The 24,100-nt window shown below is 30.9% G+C and overlaps 1 protein-coding gene across 1 annotated transcript in view; it reads left to right on the forward strand.

The window, feature by feature from the left end:
• The window catches only part of CCT1 (chaperonin containing TCP1 subunit 1), a 37,492-nt gene extending 24,165 nt beyond the window's left edge, over window positions 1-13,327 (forward strand). The window contains exons 6-12 of the mRNA XM_067286060.1: window positions 2,803-2,984; window positions 3,068-3,194; window positions 5,175-5,350; window positions 7,040-7,163; window positions 9,128-9,320; window positions 9,416-9,579; window positions 12,541-13,327. Coding sequence (XP_067142161.1) covers window positions 2,803-2,984; window positions 3,068-3,194; window positions 5,175-5,350; window positions 7,040-7,163; window positions 9,128-9,320; window positions 9,416-9,579; window positions 12,541-12,745 — 1,171 coding nt within the window. The 3' untranslated portion in view covers window positions 12,746-13,327. The remainder of the gene's footprint in view (window positions 1-2,802; window positions 2,985-3,067; window positions 3,195-5,174; window positions 5,351-7,039; window positions 7,164-9,127; window positions 9,321-9,415; window positions 9,580-12,540) is intronic.
• Window positions 13,328-24,100: the final 10,773 nt, after the last annotated feature.

Below are 24,100 nucleotides of genomic sequence, written 5' to 3' on the forward strand. Positions count from 1 at the left end.
ATAGAAACTCCTGATGATTCTCCTAATCTTTGTATGATCAATGATATTTGGTATAAGAATTTCATATACTAAAATAGCATTAATTTTAGAGATGTATTTCATTTATCTTATATGAAATTATTTAGTATAATAGTTACAGAATATTGTTTTTTATCCATAGATATGGTGACCAGATTTTTTTTTGGGCAAAACTGGGACACATGTCAATTGTTACAGTTTAGGATACACAGTTGCAGTCTACATGTATAAGTATTGTCAAATGGGTACTGTCCATATGCATAACTGAGAACTAAACGTTTTAATTTTGATTGAGCTCATTTGCTTCACTCAAATAGCTCTCTTCCAATAAGGTTTATAGCTATTTACTTTTGACATTTTTTTTAGCTATATTTTTGTCTGCATTTTAAAATTTGGCTCCTTTATGGTATGTCCTCAAAAAATTAATTACTTCATTAAAAAATTACCTGGAAACACTGAAGACATTGGACACATCCTCTGGTGGAAATTAGGAACAGATTGTCACCTTATCTATGTACTCTCCTAAATTTAGAATATACAGTAGAACCTCGATTATCCGGACCTCTATTATCCAGATTTTCGATTATCCGGATTGTTCAAAATAAACAGAAATTGTACGAATTTTCTAATTTGCACTTGGTGAATTGCAACACTGTTTATGTACGTACGTGATGGAATGCATGGAACAAAATTTTGAAAAGACCATTAGTAAATTCCAGTAACAGTAGAAAGTGGTATAGGAGACATTACAGAAGCAATAGCCCAAATTTCAATATGGTCCGAATGTGACGAAGATGCAACTGAGTTGTTAAATTGCGATGCGATCGATCCTGGATTCCAAATTTTGAATGATGAGGAAATAATTAAAGAAATATCTGCCTCAGATAAACAAGATCGAGTTCAGTGCTTAGATGTCGCCATGAAGTGGTTTGAGAGCTAAGAAGAGTGTAACTCAGGACAACTTATATGTCTTAAAAGTATTTGCGATTTAGCAGCTTCAAAAAGAACAGCTAGCTTTAAACAAAAATCGTTAATTTAATTTCTTAATCAAAATTATTTAATATTGAAGCTATATGTAAATCTAGACAAATAAAAATTATTCATACTATATGCACTGTCAATTATTATTATTTTTCGATTATCCGGATTTTTCATTATCCGGACTACCTTCATCCCCAATTAGTCCGGATAATAGAGGTTCTACTGTAAATAGTGATTGATGAAGGTCTATTACATGCAGTATTCTGCAAAGCATATGATAGAAAGATGTGACCATTCCCATTTAATAACTACCAATGTTTAGATAGTCTGTACTTGTGAAAATTATCAATTCAGTGTATTGTGTCACTGCATAATAGTCAAGTTTAAACATAGAACTTGTCTTTTTCAGTTTATCCAGTGCAGAAATCTGGCAAAAAGATAACCAGTAAATTTGATAAAGTCAAATAAACATTACAAGCACTGCATTCATGTTTTTGGGGTAAAACCAGAAAGAGCTTTTTTCCACCATGAAAGAAAACTGCAATGCAATCAGGAGGAAATGGTGAAAACACTTACGTTACAGGGTAAATACCCTGTAACGTAAGTGTTTTCTTGCATCCTCCTTGCAGCCCAGACAAATTAGACTTGTTCTCAAAATTAAGTATGTTGTTGAAACGTCATTATTGTTATTGGTGTTGAACTGAAATGCAAGCTGCTGTGCAGCAGTGGATTGAGGGAAGATCAAAGTTTTTCATGCATCAAATGTTTGGAATATATATATCACTAAGTGGTGATTATGTTGAAAAATAAAAATGAATGGTTAAACTAAATTTTTATTATTATTTGAAACTAGTCACATTATTTTACCTCTTCCAAACTAATTTTATAAAAATATTTATAGATAAATATGTGTAGTAGTGTTTTTAGGAAATTTATGGAAAAATAGTTTTGTGTAATATTTCATAATAATTCTATCAATTTAGTATTGCTGAGAATCATTCTTTGGTTTAAAAAATTATTGAATAAGAAAAATGATTTACTCTTGTACTTTTGTAACAATACTTGCTTATATCAGTATAATAGTCACAAGTAAATGCTAAATAGATATTAATATTTTCAAGTGCCAAATATTAGTAACAATCATACATGAGCATAGGATTATTTTCATTTGAAAAAATAAAGACAATACAAACAATATTCAAATCTTTTATATCCTGTTTCACTCCATTCAGGAACTAAACAGTAGGCAACTTGAAGCAAAAAACTTCATAAAATTGGCTGACAAACACTATTAAAAACTACACATTAAAAATGATTTTGACATTGACCTTTCGTTGTATGATTTGACATCTACAAAACATTGAAAAGATGTTAAAATTTTTGCAACAGCATCCACGTCATATAATTGCACTTATTAACTGGAAGTCCTCTGGTGGATTTTTTTGGGCAATTAAGGATCATTTACATAATCATGATGTCGAGATCATTTTTAATAGTGCTTATTAGTCAGTTTCATGAAGTTTTTTGCTTCAAATTGCCTACTGTTTAGTTCCTGAATGGAGTGAAAGAGGATTTAAAGGATTTGAGCATTGTTTGTATTGTCTTTATTTTTTCATTAGTAAAAATGTTTTCCTTTTGTTATATTCCTATTTATAAAGCAGAATCTGATTTTTAAGTATTTGTATTATAATACTATTATAAATATAGATTAAGAAAAGCATTTTGCTGTATTTATTGCTACTTTTTGCTTTTCACTCTACAAATTAATTTCACAGTACAAAATAAGATCTTAACAATAAATAGAGATTCAGACTTTTTTGCTGAAATGGTAGTGGATGCTGCCATGGCTGTGAAAGTGTCAGATGGAAAAGGTGGTTTTAAGTATCCAATCAAGGCTGTAAATATCTTAAAAGCCCATGGTCGTAGCACTAGAGAGAGTATATTGGTGCAAGGATATGCATTAAATTGCACTGTGGCATCACAAGGTAAATGTCTGTTTTGAAGAGAATTTTAATTTTACAAAATTTAAAAACATTATATTTTGTGTTAATTAACTAATTTTTTTTAGCTATGCCAAAGAAAGTAGCACCTGCTAAAATTGCTTGCCTTGATTTTGGATTACAAAAAGTTAAAATGCAGTTAGGTGTTCAAATTTTAGTAACTGATCCTGAAAAATTAGATGCTATTCGTCAGAGGTAAGGAATGTTGATTGTTTTAAATTTATAAAAATATTTAAAGTATTAATAAAGCTTGATTAGACTGCATGTAATTGCAGGTAATCTAAAGTAATAATCTATTAGAATAAAACTACATCTGAAACTATGTAATTAGTATTAAAGTTTTCAGAAATTTGGATGATAAATTTTTAATTGGCAAATGGTAATCAAACTTACAGGATCGTCATTACCATTTCCCAATTATTATTATTAATAAATATTAGGATGTAACTGAAAACTATGTACTGTATATACTGAACAGACTTAAATTAAAATTACTGCATTATAAAAGCTAGTAAAAGAGAGCTGTTCAATAAATAATTTCAACACTACTAATCTCTGAAAGCTCAGAATATTGAGATAGTTCCTGAAGATTATCAATTTGCACCTGTTAGATGGTTGATTGATTATGATTTGATAATTTTCATATCTATTAAATAAAATAGTGTACATTTTAAAAATTCTTAATGCAACAGTTACAAGTATTAATTTATACAGATTAGATAGTGTAAAGTGGTTTAAGTATTATGTTAAGATTATCAAAGATTAAAGATTAAATCAAGATTGGATTAAATCATTAATCAGAAAAATTAAGATTAAATCAAATATTGGATATAAATTTTGTGAAATTTATTTTCCATAATATATACAATTTCAGCACATTGCAGTTTAAAACAATTGTTTTAAGAGTTAAGAAGTACTAAACATAACCTAATTGCCAAATTTCAGTTTAGTTGTTTTAGAGCTATTGTAATTACATCTCCATATTTGTTACTATAAATGTTAAATGCTTGAGATGTATAAACTTTCTTTAAATTTAAATTTTTATGTAAAATGATTAACAAAACTGAGAATAATAATAAATACCATATTGTTGCTTTTGCAGACTTTTTAAATTTAAGAAAGTCATTTTAAGAGAATAATATATTTCTCTTGAATATAAATCTAATTTATATTTTGTAAATAGAAAACTTTGATGATGCAGTAAATTGATCATTGGAGTGATAAGAGTACAATAAATTACCAAAGGAAATTTAGACCTATTTCAGTTCTGTCCATTTTTTGATATGCATCATGAAAATATGGTGTCTGTTATAAGTAAGTTAAAATTGTTAAAGCTTTGGTGAGCATGCATTGTTTAGAATGTTACATGCATCCTTCTTGAGATAGATTAATGTAACAACTAAACAAGTTGTAAATTATTGCTGCATGTTCAGGTGCCACAATGTTAATTTTCATTGTTTTCAAAAGGACAAAATTCAAAGAAACTGTTTAAATTATATGTTGTAGCTTAAAATAGTTTAATAAAGTTTGTCATTTTAAATATGAAAAATGCTACAGGTGATGGATTTTTTTTTTGTAAGCAGTGTAGTAAAGACTTCAATAGTTTCAGTATAAAATAAGCTGAGCAACTTGTATTGCTCATAAATTATGTAACATGATAGTTAATTACAGTTTACTTTTCAACTACCATGTGTAACCTTCTGTAATGCTCCCTAATGTTGTTGCTTACATCAACCTCAAAACTTTTTAACATAAATCCTTAATCAACTCTCTTAATTGTTTTAATTAAGGAATACTGCACAACATGGGGTATGTTGTTGCTATTTGGTGAAAAAACTATAGCTTAATCCCTACATATTTAAAAAAAAAGTTGATTTAAAGAGAATTACATAATATTCCTGTAAACACCCCCACCTCTTGTAATGCATTGTAAAGGTTACCTGAATACCATACCTAAATTACATAATTTATGGACAGCCAGTCTCAATGTTTTTTAAAATAAAATTTCTAACCTAGAATGATTGATGTAACTGGCTGTAGATTTAATAACATAATGTCAGATGAGATGTAGTTTTTAAATTTATCAAATTTAGATAAAGATTAATTTATTGAAATTCATTGGCAAAGTTATTTCACCAACATTTTTTATTTAGGCTTAAAATTATTTTAATTTAGGGAATCTGACATCACCAAGGAGAGAGTTCAAAAAATTCTTGCAGCCGGTGCTAATGTAATATTAACTACAGGTGGTATTGATGACTTGTGTCTGAAGTATTTTGTAGAAGCTGGAGCAATTGCAGTTCGTCGCTGTAAGAAAGCTGATCTCAGGAGAATTGCAAAAGCAACAGGAGGTCAGTAATATAACTTAAAACATATCTATTTTACATTCTTAAATACAATTTTTAATGATTTTTTTAAAGCTTTATTTAAAATTCCATATTAAATAATAATTATTGAAAATGAAAAAAAAATGTAGGTAGATTTATTTCCTTTAATTATTATATAAGTATTAACTGATCATTTTATCACAACATTAATTTTGCTAATGACTGAAGTCGGTATTAGCGGTAATTAAAAAAAATGAGTTTTTTTTAGAACATTTACTTGCAGACTATATATAAAATTCTTGTATTAAATTAAAGCTTCTTGTCTTAAATGTATTCACTTTAGGATTCCTCAAACACCTAAATTTGTGGAGATTTGTCACACTTATTAGGAACATTAGAAATAATGACACTTCGATGTTTAATAAGCAACTTTTATTATTGGTATGCATTTCAGTTATGAAGATACTTTTCAGCCATACATGAATTTAATGGCAGATTTGCAGCGGATCTATTACTATACAAACCTGACATAATGCTGTCCCATATACGTTGCCGATAACATTATGCCAGATTTGTATACTAATAGATCTGATAAGATAGATATACTAATAGATCTCCACATATACATATATCTCCATGAATTTAGTGTTTGAGGAATCCTAATGTGAAAATTATAACACTATACTTTGAATGAATTGCAACTTATCCAAGATGATTTTAACATCAATGCCATGCTTTTATTGGTTCATCACTAGAATGGATGTTTTGACAGACTGAGGCATTGTTCTTTGATGTCTTGTAGGACCTCTCTAAGGCAGTTGATTTTGGAATTTCAGATTTTTCTAATAATACAGTAGAGCATCGATTATCTGAAACAATTTGGAATTGGGGTTGTTTGGATAACTGATCATGCACAAAAAAAATATATTAACTTATCCATGTTGAAATTTTTCTCTGTTACATGTCGCTTTGTGTTGAATTTTTGTCAATGTTAAGCCTAACAAAATTTTTTAAAAAATAATCGTGGCTATTGTATCATTAAAAATTATTTCTTTATTTTGTACAAACAAAATGTATATAATTTTTTTTTATATTTTTCAATATATTTCGGAAGTTAATTAGTATCAAAAATGTTCTGATTCAGCACAACACACAATTCTCAGAAGACACCACACAGAACAAGCAAAACTCTCCACTAATGATGGGGAAAAAAGCCTCGTTTAAATACTGGTGCATCCTTAAGTAATCTCTCATGATGCGCCAGTGTTGCCAGCTAGAACACACATATCAACAAAATGGTATTGGAGTAGCCCAAGACAGAGCCAAATATTGCAGCACCCACAGCACTAGCATAAATTTGAATTTTCTGACTGGAACGTTTTCAGTTAACTGATGTTTTGGTTGATTTGTATTCGGATAATCAATGCTCTACTGTATACTCAATGTTGTCTTAAAATTGTGTATTAGAAAGAAGTCTGCTTCTACCCGAACCTTTCATTAGCTATAGTATATAGATATGAAAATACTAAACGTGAATTTATTGTCAGTTTAATAAATGCAATTAAAATTAACATTTTTATATATTTCAATGATTACAGAAAGTAGTGGCCTGAATTTAATATGTGGTCAAAATATTTTATGAGAATATTTATATATTAGCATGTATAAATATTTAAAATGTTTTTTGTATTAAATATTATTATTATTTTTTAGCTCAGTTATTAGTTAGTATAGTTAATACTGATGGAGAAGAAAGTTTTGATGCAACAATGCTAGGAGAGGCTGAAGAAGTTGTCCAAGAAAAAATTTCTGATGATGAATTAATACTTATTAAAGGGTAATTGTTTTTCTTATTTAAAAAATTTCTCAATAAACAGATAAATTTTCAAAATAGGCTATTTTAAAGTTAAAATATTAATATTCACACTGGCATACAAGAAAATTTTTGCACCTGGACTGATTAAGATGAATAGTTTATTTTACTTTTATATTTAACCAGCAGTTATGCCTAGCATTGTCTGGGCATAAAATAAGAATAAAAAACATTAAAATGAATTTGTTAAGAGTTTGGTTAATTTAGCCTACAATTGTCATGTTTGCTGCAATACTCACATGGTGTGGAATGGTACAATTTTATTGGTTGGATAGATGGGATTGATGTTTTCCAACTGAAAATAGTCATTGATGTATGCCTGCATGAAAAGATAGAAAAAAATTTAGATGTTTTGAATTAATGTTAACTGAAACATACCATTCACAACCAAATATTTAAACTTGGCACCTTCAAGAAACTCCTAAAACATATTTTGTGCTGATGTGTAACTTTATATTAAATAATTTTCCTGCTAGTCAGATAGAAATGGGGTTGAAGTTAATTTAACCAAAAGTAGTCATTGACCTGTTCCTGGATGAGATAATGGACTCTGAAAAGTTTTATTGATTGCTTAAACTGCATCAAAATGTATAAAGAACAAACCAACAAACTTATATACATCACATAACATTATGATTAGAATGTAACTTTTATTAAGATTTACTAATTGCTAATTAAATTTTTAGTAGTTTATTTAATTCTTTTACAATTCATCTTGAAAAATCAATTTTTAAAACTCAAAACAGCAGTAAATTTAGCATGAATAATTGTTTTTACTTAGAATCCCACAAATCACATTTGTTACGATTCACAGTATCATATGTGAATTATGACAAAAACACTTCTGTATAAACTGAAACTAATTTATCGTGAACAACACTTTAATTTATTTAAACAAACGTTTTGACCCCTTTCGTAGGTCTGTATCAGATTTAACAAGAAGATTTGGATTGAACAAGAAGACAATTTGAATCTTGTTAAACCTGGCTCAGGCCTATGAAAAGGGGTCAAAAACTTTACTCAATGATAAAATGCTTTAGTTAAATTATAACATATAATTATTTTTAATACTTAGTATGTTTAACTTTTCAATTAAAATATAATTTTATTTATATTTTAAATTGTCTTGCTGACACTTAAATATTTTTGTCAACCACGTGCCTTGATTTGAAATTGCTGGTCAAGCCAATGGCACACTGGCTGGGTGGCAACCCTAACATTACCCTATTTTCTCTAAAGTGCGGAAATTAATACTAAGTGCAATCTCTCATTGCTCTGACTACATGAAAAAAATGGCCAGATGGCTGAGTGGTCAAGATGGCAGCCTACTGCTCTGGGGACCAGGGATCAAATCTGGATGGGTTGAAAAATCCCCAGGAATTTTTCAGATGTAGTCTATCCGGATATGTTGGGCCCCATCCTTCACCATCCAGCCACCCCATTGTGAGCCTGGCTGAACCCATAATGGACTTGTTGAAAGATGCCCTCTTAGTGCCCACAAAGTGAAGAGAGTTTAAAAAAAAAAAAACAACTACATGAAAGGAAAGTCCATAAAGACAGATGTCACCTCATGTTGCATGCTTTCTGCTTTGTTGATGTGAAAGCTTTCAAATACTTAATTGTAAAATCGTAATTTTAAAAAATTTTAATCTTTGACTGAAACAAATAATTAATTTTCTTGTTAAATGTGGAAGGATCAGAAATTGTGACGAGATTTACTTGATTTTGATTTCTGAAAAATGCCCAATTTTTTTTCCATTCTGCTTAATTGTTCCATGAATAGTTAAATTTACCATATTTTGAAATGTGTTATAAGAAATGCAAGGAAGTTGTAAAACTGATCTTTATTTAAATAAAAAACAATTGTTTAAAAAATATTTCTGATTTTAATGCACAATGCTTTTGTTACTTTTTTTTTTTTTTTGTAGGCCTAAAGCTCACTCTGCCAGTTCAATCATTTTGCGTGGTGCTAATGATTATTTTGTTGATGAAATGGAACGTTCTCTTCATGATTCTCTGTGTGTTGTGAAACGAGTATTGGAAAGTAAAGTAGTAGTACCTGGTGGTGGTGCTGTGGAAGCTGCACTTTCAATTTATTTAGAAAATTTTGCTGCCACTTTGGTAAGAGAATTTATATAATTTATATATTTGGTAAGAAAATAACTTTAATTTCTAATTATAAAATATTTATTTAAAAAAATTTGATATATTTACAGAGTTCTAGGGAACAGTTGGCTATAGCTGAATATGCCAAGTCAATGCTTGTTATTCCAATGACATTAGCTGTGAATGCTGCAAAAGAAGCTACTGATCTTGTTGCAAAACTCAGAGCCTATCATAATAGTTCTCAAACAAAACCAGAGCATGCTCATTTGAAATGGTAAATTTAATTGTATAAACTAAACTAAATTAATTTTATTACTATGTGACTTTGAATGGTATTTGAGAATTTAATACAAAATGTTGTCTTTCTTCTCCAGTGATTTATAAGAACAAAGTGTTCTAATCATGAGTGCAATGAGATTGAAATTAACGTGCACTATGATTAGATGATGGCTCAGATTCCAGTCTCAATTTTAATCGTTTCATTGTCTTTGTTTGCCAGGGGGTAGTTCTATTCGTTCCAATGCAGTTTTGCAATTTAGTGAACATTTTTTCTACATTACAGATCTTTCTGTTGATGATTACAATTTCAGTAATTGAAAAAGAATTGTATTTACTTTATATTTGTTTTCTGCTTAGTGTCTATTAAATATTTCTTTATTGATATCACAGCTTACATATTTGCTTAGGTCTTATTAACTTTTCTCATTTTTTATATTAGATCATTCACTAAAAGGAACTAATTAACATTTTATTTCATTTATAATCAAATTTAAAGTGCTACAAAACACTTATTTAATTGTGTGTGGAGAATGAGTAGGGCAACAAGGTCATACTGAAAAGACGCACAAAGTTCAACCATAAGAAGTAATGGAAAAGCCTATTTACAAAATTTTGATTACAAGAGATTTCAGGAATGAAGTAATACACACTCATTATTACAGTGTAACCCTTGATTTATAAATTTATACAGAATAAATTATTAAAATATTAAATTGAATACTTTTTTAAATAAATTAATAATCTTTTGAGAATGTCTAGTTATTACTCTTGTATAATTTTTTGAATTTTACATAATAAAAATATGGGGGGGGAAAGATTAAATAAGCAATGTTGAAAAAATATAAGATAAAGGAAAGCTTCTTCCATCTAGATCAGTAACTATTTGACCTCATACAGGTTGAAACAAATTTCCTAGTTGACTCCAAGTCATGCCTTGCTTTAGTTTCAATCTGTATTTGAGTTGTTAGGTATATTGATGTGAGGTTTACTGATTATAATTAGTGATGTAACGAATATTCGGTTACTACTCTGTATTCAGCCTATTTTTCTCTATTCGGCCGAATACCTAAAAACAGGAGTAAGAAATAACAAAAACACAGTAAATTAATCATTTTGGTAACTTTTATTAATGCTGAACATTAAATTATAATTATTAAAGTTAATAAGAAAAAGCATCTAACTCTAGTATTAATTATTTCTTAATTAAATAATAATATAGCCTTTATCTAGCCCGATATCTTATGGCATTGATGGCGTATAGGTTAGACTGTATCGGGCATTAATGTTATTGTTTAGTTAATTACATTATGTTCGAATTTGCGTATATTTTAATATTTTTTACGATATTTTAAAATGATTTACGAAACGTTTTATTGAAACTTACTGTATTTAGTGAAACAATTATTTATCTATTTCTAGAAGATGAGTAACTAATATATAATTTATTTTATATATAAAGCAAAGAATGAGCATTTCTCATTATATGCAAAAGATAACATTTGAAATCATGTTAATTTAAAAAGTATTGACAAAAACAATAGCAACAAAATATCACAAAACTTCACAAATAGAAACCCCCCAATAATATACAGTATTTGAACTGTTCCACAACTGGGGAGAAACTAGACCATGTGTCCCAACTAAAATATATCCTTAGGGTACTATTCAGTCTACAAATAGGTAGTAAAAACAAAATTTTAGTGCTTAGAGTTAAAAAGATTGATTACAAATAAAATAACTTATAAGTTATAACTTACATTTAAATACCAACAACTGCCGAATCATATCTGGCTATTTACGGCTATTACATAAATTATAAACCAATTTGGCACTAGAGGTAGACGTTAGGCGCCATCTCATATTAACTTTAATAATTATAATTTAACTAGCAGGTAGGCCTGGCGTTGCTCGGGCAAAAGTAACGATAGCGAAGATTAAGATTATTACATTATAGTCAACCTTACCTGTCTTCACAGAATGCAAGAATTGGGTCTTCCTGTTTCCGGACTAATTAGAGAATTTTTAGATGGGTCTAAAAATATGTTCGATTTCCCGCAAAAACAAAAAAAACTGCATCTGCGTCTTGCACTTCGCCTTCTCTTAACAATTCCATTGTTGATGGAAGCGTTAAGCCTTACTCCTGTCCCGCTCCACTGTGGGGAGGTATTTCGAAAAATCCCTTCTTAATGTGCGTTCTCGTGACGTACTCTGTGTACCAAATTTCAACTTTCAACTCCTACCATTTGGGCTCTGCGCTGATTATTATTATTATTATTATCATCAACTCGTCTCGATTATATATATATATAGATTAATTAATTTAAATAATTTAGACCTACTGGAAGAAAAAATCATAGTGACAGCGGGGCCAAGAGAGAGCAGGGTGTGCGATCCTTGCCATAATGCGGTTTGTGCGCCAATTTTCATACGTGCGTTAATCAAGCCGAATAGTTTGGCCAAATATTCGGTATTCGGCCTGATGCCAAATATACTATTCGTTACATCACTAATTATAATACAAAATAATAATAATAATAATATATATACAATTATTATTTAAAGTAATGAATATTTAAAATAAAATGTAGCAAAAAACATGGAATATACACAAAGTGACAGTCAAATTCTTGTGGATAAAACAAAACAAGAAAAAGAAATTTATAATAATTTTAAAATAATTTTACAAAAGTTAACCGATTGAATAACAGAAATTAATGCAGCCAGAGTTACATTGAAGATATGTGATCTCTATTTTGCCATCATACTCCAGCAAACTAAAAGTGCTGCTATTATTTCTATCTTCTTTTCTTTGAAATTTTTAAGGATTTCCAAAAGATCTGAATGCTTTGAATTTAAATTCTGAGAATGTTTGTATATAGACTTTTAAGAAAAAAAGTATTTTATGAACTTTGTTTATTAAGTAACTTAATACCTTTTTTTTTAATATATATTTCAGGGTTGGATTAGACTTATATGAAGGAACAGTGTGTGATAATAGAAAGGCTGGTGTCCTGGAGCCAGCAATATCAAAAATCAAATCGTTGAAGTTTGCCACGGAGGCGGCAATTACAATATTACGCATTGATGACCTAATCAAGTTGAATCCGGAGAAGAAAGATGACCACGCTTACCAACAAGCAGTAAATGCTGGCGAACTTTAATATATTTATTAAAAATATGAGCAAAATCTCGACTTTAATATTTCTTACAGAATCAGAGCGAATTGCTTTACTTGAAATACTAAACATTCCCAAATATTTTTATTTCTAACACTCCTCAGAGATTAGTGTGTTGGAAACAATTTTCATAACTGAAGGATTAAATATTTAAAATCGTCTTTCATTACTACATATTATTTTCCTTCATTAAATTGGCAATAGTAACGAACCTAATTGTAGATCTCTGTAAAAAGTCAGTTATTTTTCAGGTTTCAATATTATAAGGAAAAAAGCCAAAAATTCTAATATGTTAACTTCTGAGTGTAGTTTGAGAAATATTTAGGATTATTTTAGTATTCAATAAAAAGTTCTCTCATAAAAATTGTTATACATTCTTGCATTGTTAATGTATTGTCTTCTTTGTTTCAATTTTTTTTAATACCATTAAACTATTTCATAAAAATGCACTTTGTCATTAATCACATTAAAAGTTATCTGTAATAAATTAAAAATTGCTTCAGTAATAAATTGCATTTTTGTAAAAGGGTTAATTTATAGATAAAATAAATATTTGAAAAAATTTAACTATAGTAGTACAATGTTTACAATATTAATGTTTAAAGATGATCTTGTAATTCATGTGAGAGATATTGGGTCTTACAATTTAAGTGTAGCAAAATCTTTATGAAGTGATAAAAGCTATTGCTTCTACTTCAAGTAAATGATGCATGCTTTTAAATGAAAAGCTAGAACACTGAGTTAAATTACTGTAGGAATGGCAGGAGATAAGCAATTATGTTATCTTGCCATTCTTGGCTATTATGGTAGCCAACCACTGGAATGATTAACTGATTTCCATGTATTCATTGTTTTAAAAGTTTTAAAGCAACACCTGTTTTTAAAAAATTGCAAGTTTCTGCAATAAAGCAGCAAAAAGCTATGTTATTACTTTGGTGCTATATGTCAATCTTTGGGCAGTTGATGAAAAATAATACAATAGTATGAAAATTGATATGAATAAAAGAATGGAAAAGGGCTGGATGAAAATCAAGTCGTGTATATCAGGTAAGTGGATGATAGCAAGTTATATCTTTCTATTCAGCATTGTAGGTGCTTGTGTAATTGAATACACTTCAGCATAAGTGGCAAAAAAGCCAGATTGCAGCATGCAGCAAAAAGAAATTACAAATGAATTTCCCTTCAACCAATTGTAAAATGCAGTTTTCTTTGGGAAGTTGAAGAAACCAAGAATTTAACCAATATTCAATTGCAGAGATTATACAGGGTGCATAGTAAGTTCATTATACATCCATGTAATTGATGAATGCTATCCATAAGTTTCCAGAACGTGTTTTCAAATTCTGCCACACGAGGGTGCATTTTCTTGGCAGCCATACTACTGGGCCAAGTGATTCTGTTCCCTGAACACAGTTTGGTCAAGGGTTTGTGCCTTGCCCAGACGGGCTGGCCACGTGGAGTTTTTCTTTGTAATGCCTGAATAGAGGCCAGTTACACTTAAAAGACCTGGAAGGCATTGTTCCCCACATAATGACCATCATAAACACCTACTACTACTATTACATGACAATTACGTCACACTTTACCACTGGGTGATATAGCCTAGAAGTTCGTGCCCAACTAGCTGATACGAGACAAGATACAAGATACTGTTAGTTGTTAGTGTAGGTCTGCAATTTTTAGTTTTTCATTGGTTACATTCCTTATAAAACCAGTTCAGATAGATATTGTGCAACAGTTGGCTGCTATAATAGCCAGAGAAAGATTTATAAGTGGTTTAAAGCTGTTTGTAATGTACACGAAAGCATGATGCATTGAGATTTTCCGTGTACTCGATTGTTCCAGTTACATTCATTTCCATGTGATGAAAATTTAAGAAGAGAATGGATAACCAGCCATACATGTGTACAGTACATCCAGCTAGATAAATAACTTTGCCATCATTAGACACACAAGTCCATACAGAATGATTACTTGCAGATAGGGTTTGTGATTGCTCTACATTTGTCTTGAGGACACGTTTTGTGATGATTTATAATTACTTTTCAAGTGATAAAGTAAGTGAAATTTTAATTATTAAGAGTCAAGACATAATTAAGCATTTTTTGGTAATCATAGACTTTACTTTTAATCAGGTATTCAAATATAGCTGGATATTCCAAAAGGTGGTCATTCTCTCGTCGTCATTCCACGATTTTATAGTACTAATTGGTGAAAATGACTGAGAAATCCATCTGAAAAATTAGAAAATACAAGTTTGTAAAAGAAACTATAATGCAAAATTTTCAAATTTTTGCATTAGACTTAATTCTATAGTATTCTGTGAATGTTTTGGAATACTTTGTATTAAACGGCAATATAAATATTTCCCAATAGATTATAACAGTGGAATATTTGGAAAAGTTGGCTTCTGTAATTTTACTAATATTTTCTAGAAACAAAAAAAAAAGGAAAATAAAATAGGATTTAGGTTTCCTTAAATTTACTTTAAATTTTTATCAGTTTTAAAAGATATTTTCCCACGGTGCATGTAGCACACTTTTTTCTTTACATTAGAAAAACTAACATAAGAGGAAACTGGAAAGCATGGAACAGTTTTATAGGGCTGTAATTGGCTACATCTCTATGATATAGTAGTAAATAGTTTCTAAATTTTTCAGTATAAAGTACACTACATTTTAAAAACATTTTTGATTGTTTATCAATAAGTTTAACAAGAGGGTACAATACATTATTTTGCTAGTTTTATCACTATATAAATAGTTTCTATAAATGTAATCTTACTGTAGGAATCAACAGTTGAAGTTGTTGATAAATACTATAATATCATTGCATACATCACATTACGTGGTGATTTTTGTAAAGTTTTTCCATTACGTAATAAGTTGGTGGCGTGTTAACCCCTCTGGGAACTATTAGTGATGGTGACCTCATTTTACTCTCCTATTTCTAGCAATGACCTTCTGTTAGTCAAGTCTATGTAATCTTTTTTCTTTTGTCATGTAACCAGTTATACCAGCATAATCAGTTTTTCACAATCTCTGACAAGCATATAAAATTTACATTGTAAATTTCTTGACTCTTCTAATCTGATTATAACCATGTTTTAGTAATTAATTTTTAATTAAAGTAATTAGCAAAAATATTTTTAAATACAGAACATAGAATAATAGTTTCTAGCCGTGAAGTTTAAAATTGAATGGGGATGGCAGTTGAAATTTTGCATATGTTGGGCTAAAAGAATTAGATAATGAAATTAACATTGCAACATGTGATTAGGCTTTGGAGTAAATCACTCATTATTTACTCTAAGTTATTTTTTTATACAGAGTGTGGCAGAAAGAACATTCCGATTTGGCAGAAGCATTGCTTCACTCATAGTAGAGGTTCAGCAGTAGGCGTGGTCTCTCTTAATTTGTTTGTGCATGCCATTTTTAGTTACCATCATGGCGTGGAGTGGAGAGCATTGTGCTTTTGTTGAAGAGTTTCTTATGAATGGTGAATCTGTGATAACAATGCAACGGGCCTTCCAAATATGCTTTTGGCTCGGGCATCATGATCTGGTTCCGGCTGCACCAACAATTTGTCGTTGGGTTTCAAATTTTAGACGAACAGGTTCAGCTTTAAAAAGAAAGAGTCCTGGCCACCCTAGAAGCATAACAAGACTGGAAGATGTGGCAGCTGCTAGAGCTTCCATACAGCAGTCTCCCAAGCGATCTGCATGCAAACACACAGCTGCATTAAACATGTCTGCAGACCTTTCTCTTTGTAGCATGTGGAGCGAGCTGTGTAAACGTCTCTGCAGACTTTTACACAGCTCGCTCCACATGCATCCCTACAAAATGATGGTCATTCAGGAGTTGAATGATAGGGACTATCCAATCCGTAAAACTTTGTGTCAGGATATTCTGCAGAGCATTCCCCCAACAGCGGTACTGATCTCCAGTGACAAAGCCCATTTTCATTTATTGGGGATGGTCAACAAACAGAAATTTAGGTACTGGTCTGACAGTAATCCTTGAGAACTCCACCAGCAACCACTCCCTTAGTCTGAAAGTTATGGTTTGGTGTGTGGGGTCCTTATTTCTTTGAAGAGGACGGTGCTACAGTGACAATAACGTCAGAGCGCTATTGTGAATTGCTTGAGAATTTTCTTTGTCCATGAGTTAATGGTTTACTCAACAATCATAATCCAGAAGATGTATGGTTTCAGCAAGATGGCGCCACGTCGCATATCTCTAGAAAGTCTCTTGGAATTCTCAGAAACTTGTTTCCAGGCCGTCTTGTCTCTTTACAGGGTGATATTGGTTGGCCATCACATTTGCCGGATTTGGCCCCATGTGATTTTTTTCTGTGGGGCTATCTCAAATCAAAAGTGTACCAACACTAACTAACAAATTTGCAAGAACTCAACGCAGCAATCTATATATATAACCCATTCAACAGGTGTCTGTCCGTCCTTCCTTCCGTCCCGTAACCGTTTGATAACCGACACTAGAGGCGCCCCTATCGCGTGTCATATTTCAAACATTCAAATTAAATTAACAATTTTAATTATTATTTAAATTAACAATATAAATTATTATTCTTCATTTGGCCAATACATTATTATTTGGTCAATATAACAATATAAATAATTTAGTATATTTGTAATAGGAATTTATTACTATTACAAATATACGAAATGCCTGTAATGTTCACTAGGGGGCGAATAACGAAAAACCGGATAGATTTGAACCGCTACGATAAAATGATAAGTGAAATAGTTAAGCTAATATTTTAATATAATAATAGAAACCTTTCATGGCACGAAACGGACGGACACCTGTTGAATGGGTTATATATATAGAAGATAGATTAAGTGCATCAAACTTTTAAAAATTAAGCGCGCACAACTTTCATATATTAAGTGCATTAAACATGCCTCATAGAAATTTGTAATACTGCTAAAATGCCCACTAGGGGGCGTCCCGGGCTACTAGTTACACAAGAAATCACAGTGATTCTGCTGGACATGGTCCGCAGATCAATGCAAAATTTCCAAAAGAGACTTCAAAACTGCATCCACATTGATGGTTGTCATTTAACTGATGTACTCTTCAAAACCTAATGGAAGACAATGGCATACTGTGTACTTATCAGGTATAAAAGATTTCTTTCTCTGTCTTGCTTTGTATTTTTTTTATTTTTGTTCCAAATCAGAACATTCTTTCTGCCACATCCTGTATAAAAGATAAATAACAGAGAAACAGAAATAGGTTATGCATGCTCAGTGCAACTTCAGTCATCTTATGATGAAAAATACTCATAATTTTAAGTAAATAACTACATATGCACTTTATTATAAATCAACAGTCATTGTCATTAGGAGAAAATTTGTTCTTGATGGAATTGAAAGAATAAATTATTTTCAAAGTACAAAAAAAATTTCATAAAGTTAACTTTTTCTCCTTGTTTTATAATGAAAGTGTTAGTATAATTACAAGCTTATTTATTGGGATCTACCTACCATCAGATGGTTATGTAATTTTCTAGAAAAATAAAATTAACTTTATACTTTTTACTGATTCAAGTAGTCATTTGTATATATACAAGAAACAAATTTATATAAAATTAAAATGCAATAAATGCCATAGTATTTTGTAAATCAAAAACTTTGAGATTTTTTTTTTTTTACTTAATCTTTAGAACAGCTTTATGAGGAATATTAAAGACAACACTGACTCTGAATTGGAAAAATAAACCTTAAATAAAAAGCCCCTTGATCTTAAAGAGCATAAAGAAGCCAACAGGGCAATTGAGAACTTGTGTTGTCTATTACTTTTAGTTGTGTTCTTTTGTAATGGTTCTGTAGTTTGTGAAATATTTGTATGTATATATTTTCATTTCAGCTCTCTTAATGATTGATTGCAGAATGATTTGGTCAAGCTGCCAGCATTCAACTTTGTTAGGCCAGTTGAGAGTTTTATTTATTTTTTTTATTTTGTTCAAGATGATTTGTGGACATGAAAATATGAACTGATCTTACAAACAGTTCAATAATGCAGATTCTTTTATCTCTTGGAGAACAAGCTATTTCTTCTACAGATTTGTAATACTCTATTTTTCATTTTGTGTCATGAGAAGACAGTAAACTGATAGTAATTAGCAATAAAAAATACATTAGACCAAAAAGCATACATCTGCAGATTGTAAAGGTTATGGATATTTAGTTTAAGTTTTATTTGTAATTAATCATTCTGTTTGACAAGTTAAATAAAAAAAAATTAAAGTTTTATTTTATACCCTGATAACTGGTGCAAAAATATATGAAAATATTAAGTAAAATAAATGTTTTGTTCTTGAAAGCAGTATTTATCAATTTTTGTGCATAACATAACTTATGTACCATATTTTTTTTTTATCACAAGAAATATTTGCTAAATGAGAAGAATCTGAAAATTATTTCTTAAAAACAATCAAAGTTTTTATTAAGTCTACAGGGTGATTGAGAGTACATCAACAAGACTTTGGGAGCTGATTCTATGATATATTTAGAAGAAAGTTTCCACATGAACACAGGTTCTATTACCAATATTTAAGGAGTTATAGCTTTACAAAAGAAGGACTTACATATTATATGTTTTGGGAAGCAGTAAACAGAATAAATGACAAGTAAAAAGTAATATGTTTATCAAAACAAGTTCATGAAACAAAGCTGTAGTGTAACACTGATTATACATTGTGTTCAAAAATTTATCAAATTTTTTCATTGTTGTTCAAAAATGTGCAGTACTATGCATGTAGTATTTATCTGTTCCTGCCAATCCCTGATAAGTGCATTGTGTGCAAAAAACGAGTAACTAATTCTCATATTTGTGCTTTTCTTTCATAGACCATGTATTTCATTTATTCTCAAATACAAAATTGATGATGTCAGATCTACAGACCTGAATGGCCAATGTTGAAAACAACTGCAAACAAGCCAAGGAGATGGATGCAACATCAGCTGGTACTCAGAATGTACAGTACATGTATGTTTAAAATGTAGTAAGATGAACAGGCTATTTCAAAATATTGTAATTAATAATTAGATACCAAGTGTATATTCTGAACAAAAAATGCCCTATGTTGTTTTTACTGTACATTTAAACTCTATTGTTGAACATACAACCTATGTTAATATGGGATTTTTCTTCCAACTATACCATAGAATCATCTCCCTAGTTCCTGTTCTGAATCACCTTGGGTAATTGCCAAAAAAGGAGTATATTCACAATTCAGAAACAAAAGGATTAATTGAAATTTGTTCATATCTGAAGAAAAGAGTAATAATTTAAAGATAAAATAAGAATTTATCTGCATCAGAATGTAATTTTATTACTTTAACCAAATATCTTTGTTCTGAAAGAGTATAATTTTAGTGTAATTTTCATATCTGCTATACTTACAGAAAAAATGAAATTCTTTTCACATAAGTATTGATTCAAAGGTTCATTTAACGATGGATATTTTATAATCAACATTTTCTTTTTCATCTTATAATTGAAAAATGTTAGTATCTACAATATCCAGACTGAAAATATACACAAATATACCCAAAGGAAGTTCTATTCCTTTTACTGGTTTTGGGTATGCTTGTATATGTTTTCATTCCATACAACCAGTTTTTAAAGAAGTAAATATCCAAAAAATGTCAATATAGCTTATCAAATATTTTTTTAAATGTAATTTTACATATTTAACATTTCCTAATGCCTTTTTCTCATTAATAATATGATATACAGTATATATAAACTCTAAAATGCAATCAAATATTCTACCTAGATTAATCATATATTTATCTTCACTGTACAAAATTCTTATTTTACGCATACACAATAAAGAATTTTTTATTGAAAATAGTACTTTGATCAAAGTATATGTTTGAGAAGTTTCTGACAAAAGAAGCTTTAGATATATACTGAAGTGTAAAATACATTTGATTTTATACTGTACAAATGAATAATTTATATTTAAAACTTGTATATTAGTTAATATACAACATGAATACAAAATAACATGCAATATCTCAAAAATAAATAAAACTTAGACAAAAATATGAGTACTATTATTATGTTGGGTTAAGTGAGATATACTCGGTTAACACCGGTGGCTATGTACTATGCCGGACCAAAGTCAAGGCATAATAACCAAAACAGAAATTAAAGAAGTGTATCAGTGTGTGTGTCTGTATTCAGGAATTTTCTCACAATATGACATGTATTCAATATAGTGGCCTTCTGTAGTATGATGTATGTGTTTCTATTCAATTGTAACGTGCCCAGGCTTTTGTGTAGTGTGTGTGGTATGACACCTGTAGAGGAGAGAACAACAGGTACAGTAAGCACCCTATCCATCCTCCACAGATGCCTTATTTCCTGGGCGAGTTCTGTGTACTTGCTAATTTTTTCAGTGCATGCGTTTTGTATATTGTGAGTGTTTGGAATGGATATGTCTATAATGTATGTGATTTTATTGTTTTTGTCAATGAGTGTGATGTCTGGTCTGTTGTGGTAAATTGTTTTATCTGTGATTATGGCTCTGTCGTAGTACATTTTGTGCGTGTTGTTTTCCAATACTGTCTGTGGAATGTATTTGTAGTATGGTTCGTGGATGTCTACTAATTTGTGTTTCTTTGCAAGCTCTTGGTGTATTATATTTGCTACTTGATTATGTCTGTGTAAATAATCTGTCTGTGCCAAGAGCTTGCAACCAGAGGTGATGTGTTGTATAGTTTCTGGCATGATGTGACATTTTCTGCATGTGTCATTTGTGAGTGTTGCATCTTTGAGTATGTGTTTTCTGTAGTTTTTAGTATTTATGACCTGATCCTGTATGGCAATCATGAATCCTTCCGTCTCCCCAAAGAGGAATCCCCGAGCTAACCAGCTGTTTGACGCAGTTTTGTCAACAAAATCCTGGGCCAGATCATAAGGATGCCTGCCATGGAGTGCCTTTCGAGCCCACGATTGCTTAATGGTGTCTATGCTTTTTATATGTTGCGTTGTGTCCATATGATGTGAGTGTAAGTTTAATGGTGTGTTATTTGAGTCTGCTAGAGTTACTGCTTTATGTAATTGTGATGTTTCTTGTTTTTTGTAGAAAAAACTCTCGCAGTGACTGTATTTGTTTGTAGTGAAGGTTAACTATGTCAATCAGGCCACGTCCGCCATCTTTACGTGGAAGGGTTAATCTTTCTGTGGCGGATTTAGGATGATGTTGTTTATGCTTAGTAGTGTTGTTCTTGTTTTCCTTTGGAGTTGCTCAAGATCTGTGTGAGTCCAATGTATAACTCCAAAAGAATATGTGAGTACTGGAATGACATATGTGTTTATTGCTTTAACTGTGTGTTTTGCATTTAAGTGTGTTCTGAGAATAGCATTTAACCTACTTTGGTATTCTTTAATTAATCTTTGCTTTATTTGTGTATGTTCTGTTAGTTTGGCCTGTTGGAATCCTAAATACTTGTAGAACTCGCCCTCTTCCATGGATTCAATAACATCTCCATTTCCAAGTGCAAAATCTTCTTTCTTCAGGATTCCTTTTTCTATGTGAAGTGTTTTGCATTTATCTAGGCCAAATTCCATTTGTATGTCCTTGGTGTATGAATGTGTGATTTGTAGGAGTTGATGAAGTTGTTTTTGTGTGGATGCATAAAGTTTTATGTCATCCATGTACCTGAGATGTGACAGTGTAAACTGTGTTGTTTTTTTATGTCTGATATTGTAACCATATTGCGTGTTGTTTAACATGTTGGATAATGGGTTCAGGGCTAAGCAGAACCAGAGAGGACTCAAGGAATCTCCTTGAAAAATTCCTCGCCTAATAAAAATTTGGTTTGTTTGTATGGAAGTGTTATGAACCCTGAGATGTAGTGTTGTTCTCCAGTGCTGCATAGCATTTTGAAAGAATGTAATGAGTGATGGATGTATTTTGTACATGTGTAGATTATGTAGCAGCCAACTGTGTGGAACACTGTCGAATGCTTTTCTGTAGTCTATATATGCCACGTGTATGTTTCTGTGTTGTTTGTGTGCTTGCCGTAGAATGACTGAATCTATGAGTAACTGTTCTTTGCATCCCTTGTGATTTCTACGGCAACCTTTTTGTTGTTCTGTTAGAATGTCGTGTTCTTCAACATGTTTGTATATTTTGTTTGCAATACAGGATGTCAATAATTTGTAGAGTGTTGGAAGACATGTAATTGGTCTGTATTGTGTGGGGTCTGTGGTATTGTTGTTTTTAGGTTTCATGTAGGTGATGCCCTGAGTAAGAAAATTTGGCATGTCTTGTGGATTGATGATGATGTGTGTTAGGTGTTTAGCTAGTTCCTGGTGCAGGGATGTAAACTTTTTGTACCAGAAATTGTGAATGTTGTCTACACCAGGTGTCTTCCAGTTGTGTGTTCTGTTAACAGTGTATTGGAAATCATGTATGCTTATTTCAACACAGGGCATAGTTGGTATGTTGTGCAAGTTTTTGTTCTCCTCCTCGATCCAGCCTGCATCAGCATTGTGCGTGACAGCACTGGACCAAAGAGAAGACCAATATGTTGTGAGTTCTTCTTCTGTTGGTGTGCCACTGTGCTGTGTATCAGTGTTTGCTTTGTTATTAATTTGTCTGTAAAAGAGTTTTTCATTGTTTGTAAATAATTTATTTTGTTGTTTTCGTAGTGTACATGTTTTGTATCGTTTGAGTCTACGTGCTTTGGCAGCAAGTTTTTGTTTTAGTGTATCAATGTATTCTGTAATGTGTGTGTTGTGATGTTCATGTTTTGTGTGTGTTTTTATTTTCTTGAAAATGTTTTTGAGCTGTTTCCTTAATTTAGGTGTTATGTTGTTTTTAGTGTATTGTGTCAGCCTGCCTAATTGCTGTCTAATGTCATTTATTTGTGTTTCTATTCTTCTCTGCCAGGCAGGCTTGTGATAGAATTTTGTTTTCTGTGTATTTGTCTGTGATTGTACTTTCAGTCCATGGTGTGTCACTACTGTGGCTGCCCCAGCATAAACTAATGTATGAATGTCTGCGAGTGTAGAAATTGAATGAATGTAGTGTGGTAGTAAGTGAGTGTTTACATAATTTAGTGTTTTTCCTACTTCCTTCGACGTGTTGATTTTTGGTATTCGTGGTCTTTGTGTGGGATCTGTGCCTGTATATTTAGTGAGTGTTTCCTGAAATATAAGTGAGAGTGTATTAACTAAATCCATGTCCATGTTATCAGTGATGGATGAGGAAGTGTCTGTAGTATCATTAGTGGTAATTGTTGTATGTGTGTTATTATCAATGCTTGTTGCTGGATTATCCTGACAGGTTACATGA

The sequence above is a fragment of the Centruroides vittatus genome, unplaced genomic scaffold, assembly GCF_030686945.1.
Source record: "Centruroides vittatus isolate TY-2023 unplaced genomic scaffold, ASM3068694v2 scaffold_324, whole genome shotgun sequence".
Lineage (NCBI taxonomy): Eukaryota > Metazoa > Arthropoda > Arachnida > Scorpiones > Buthidae > Centruroides > Centruroides vittatus.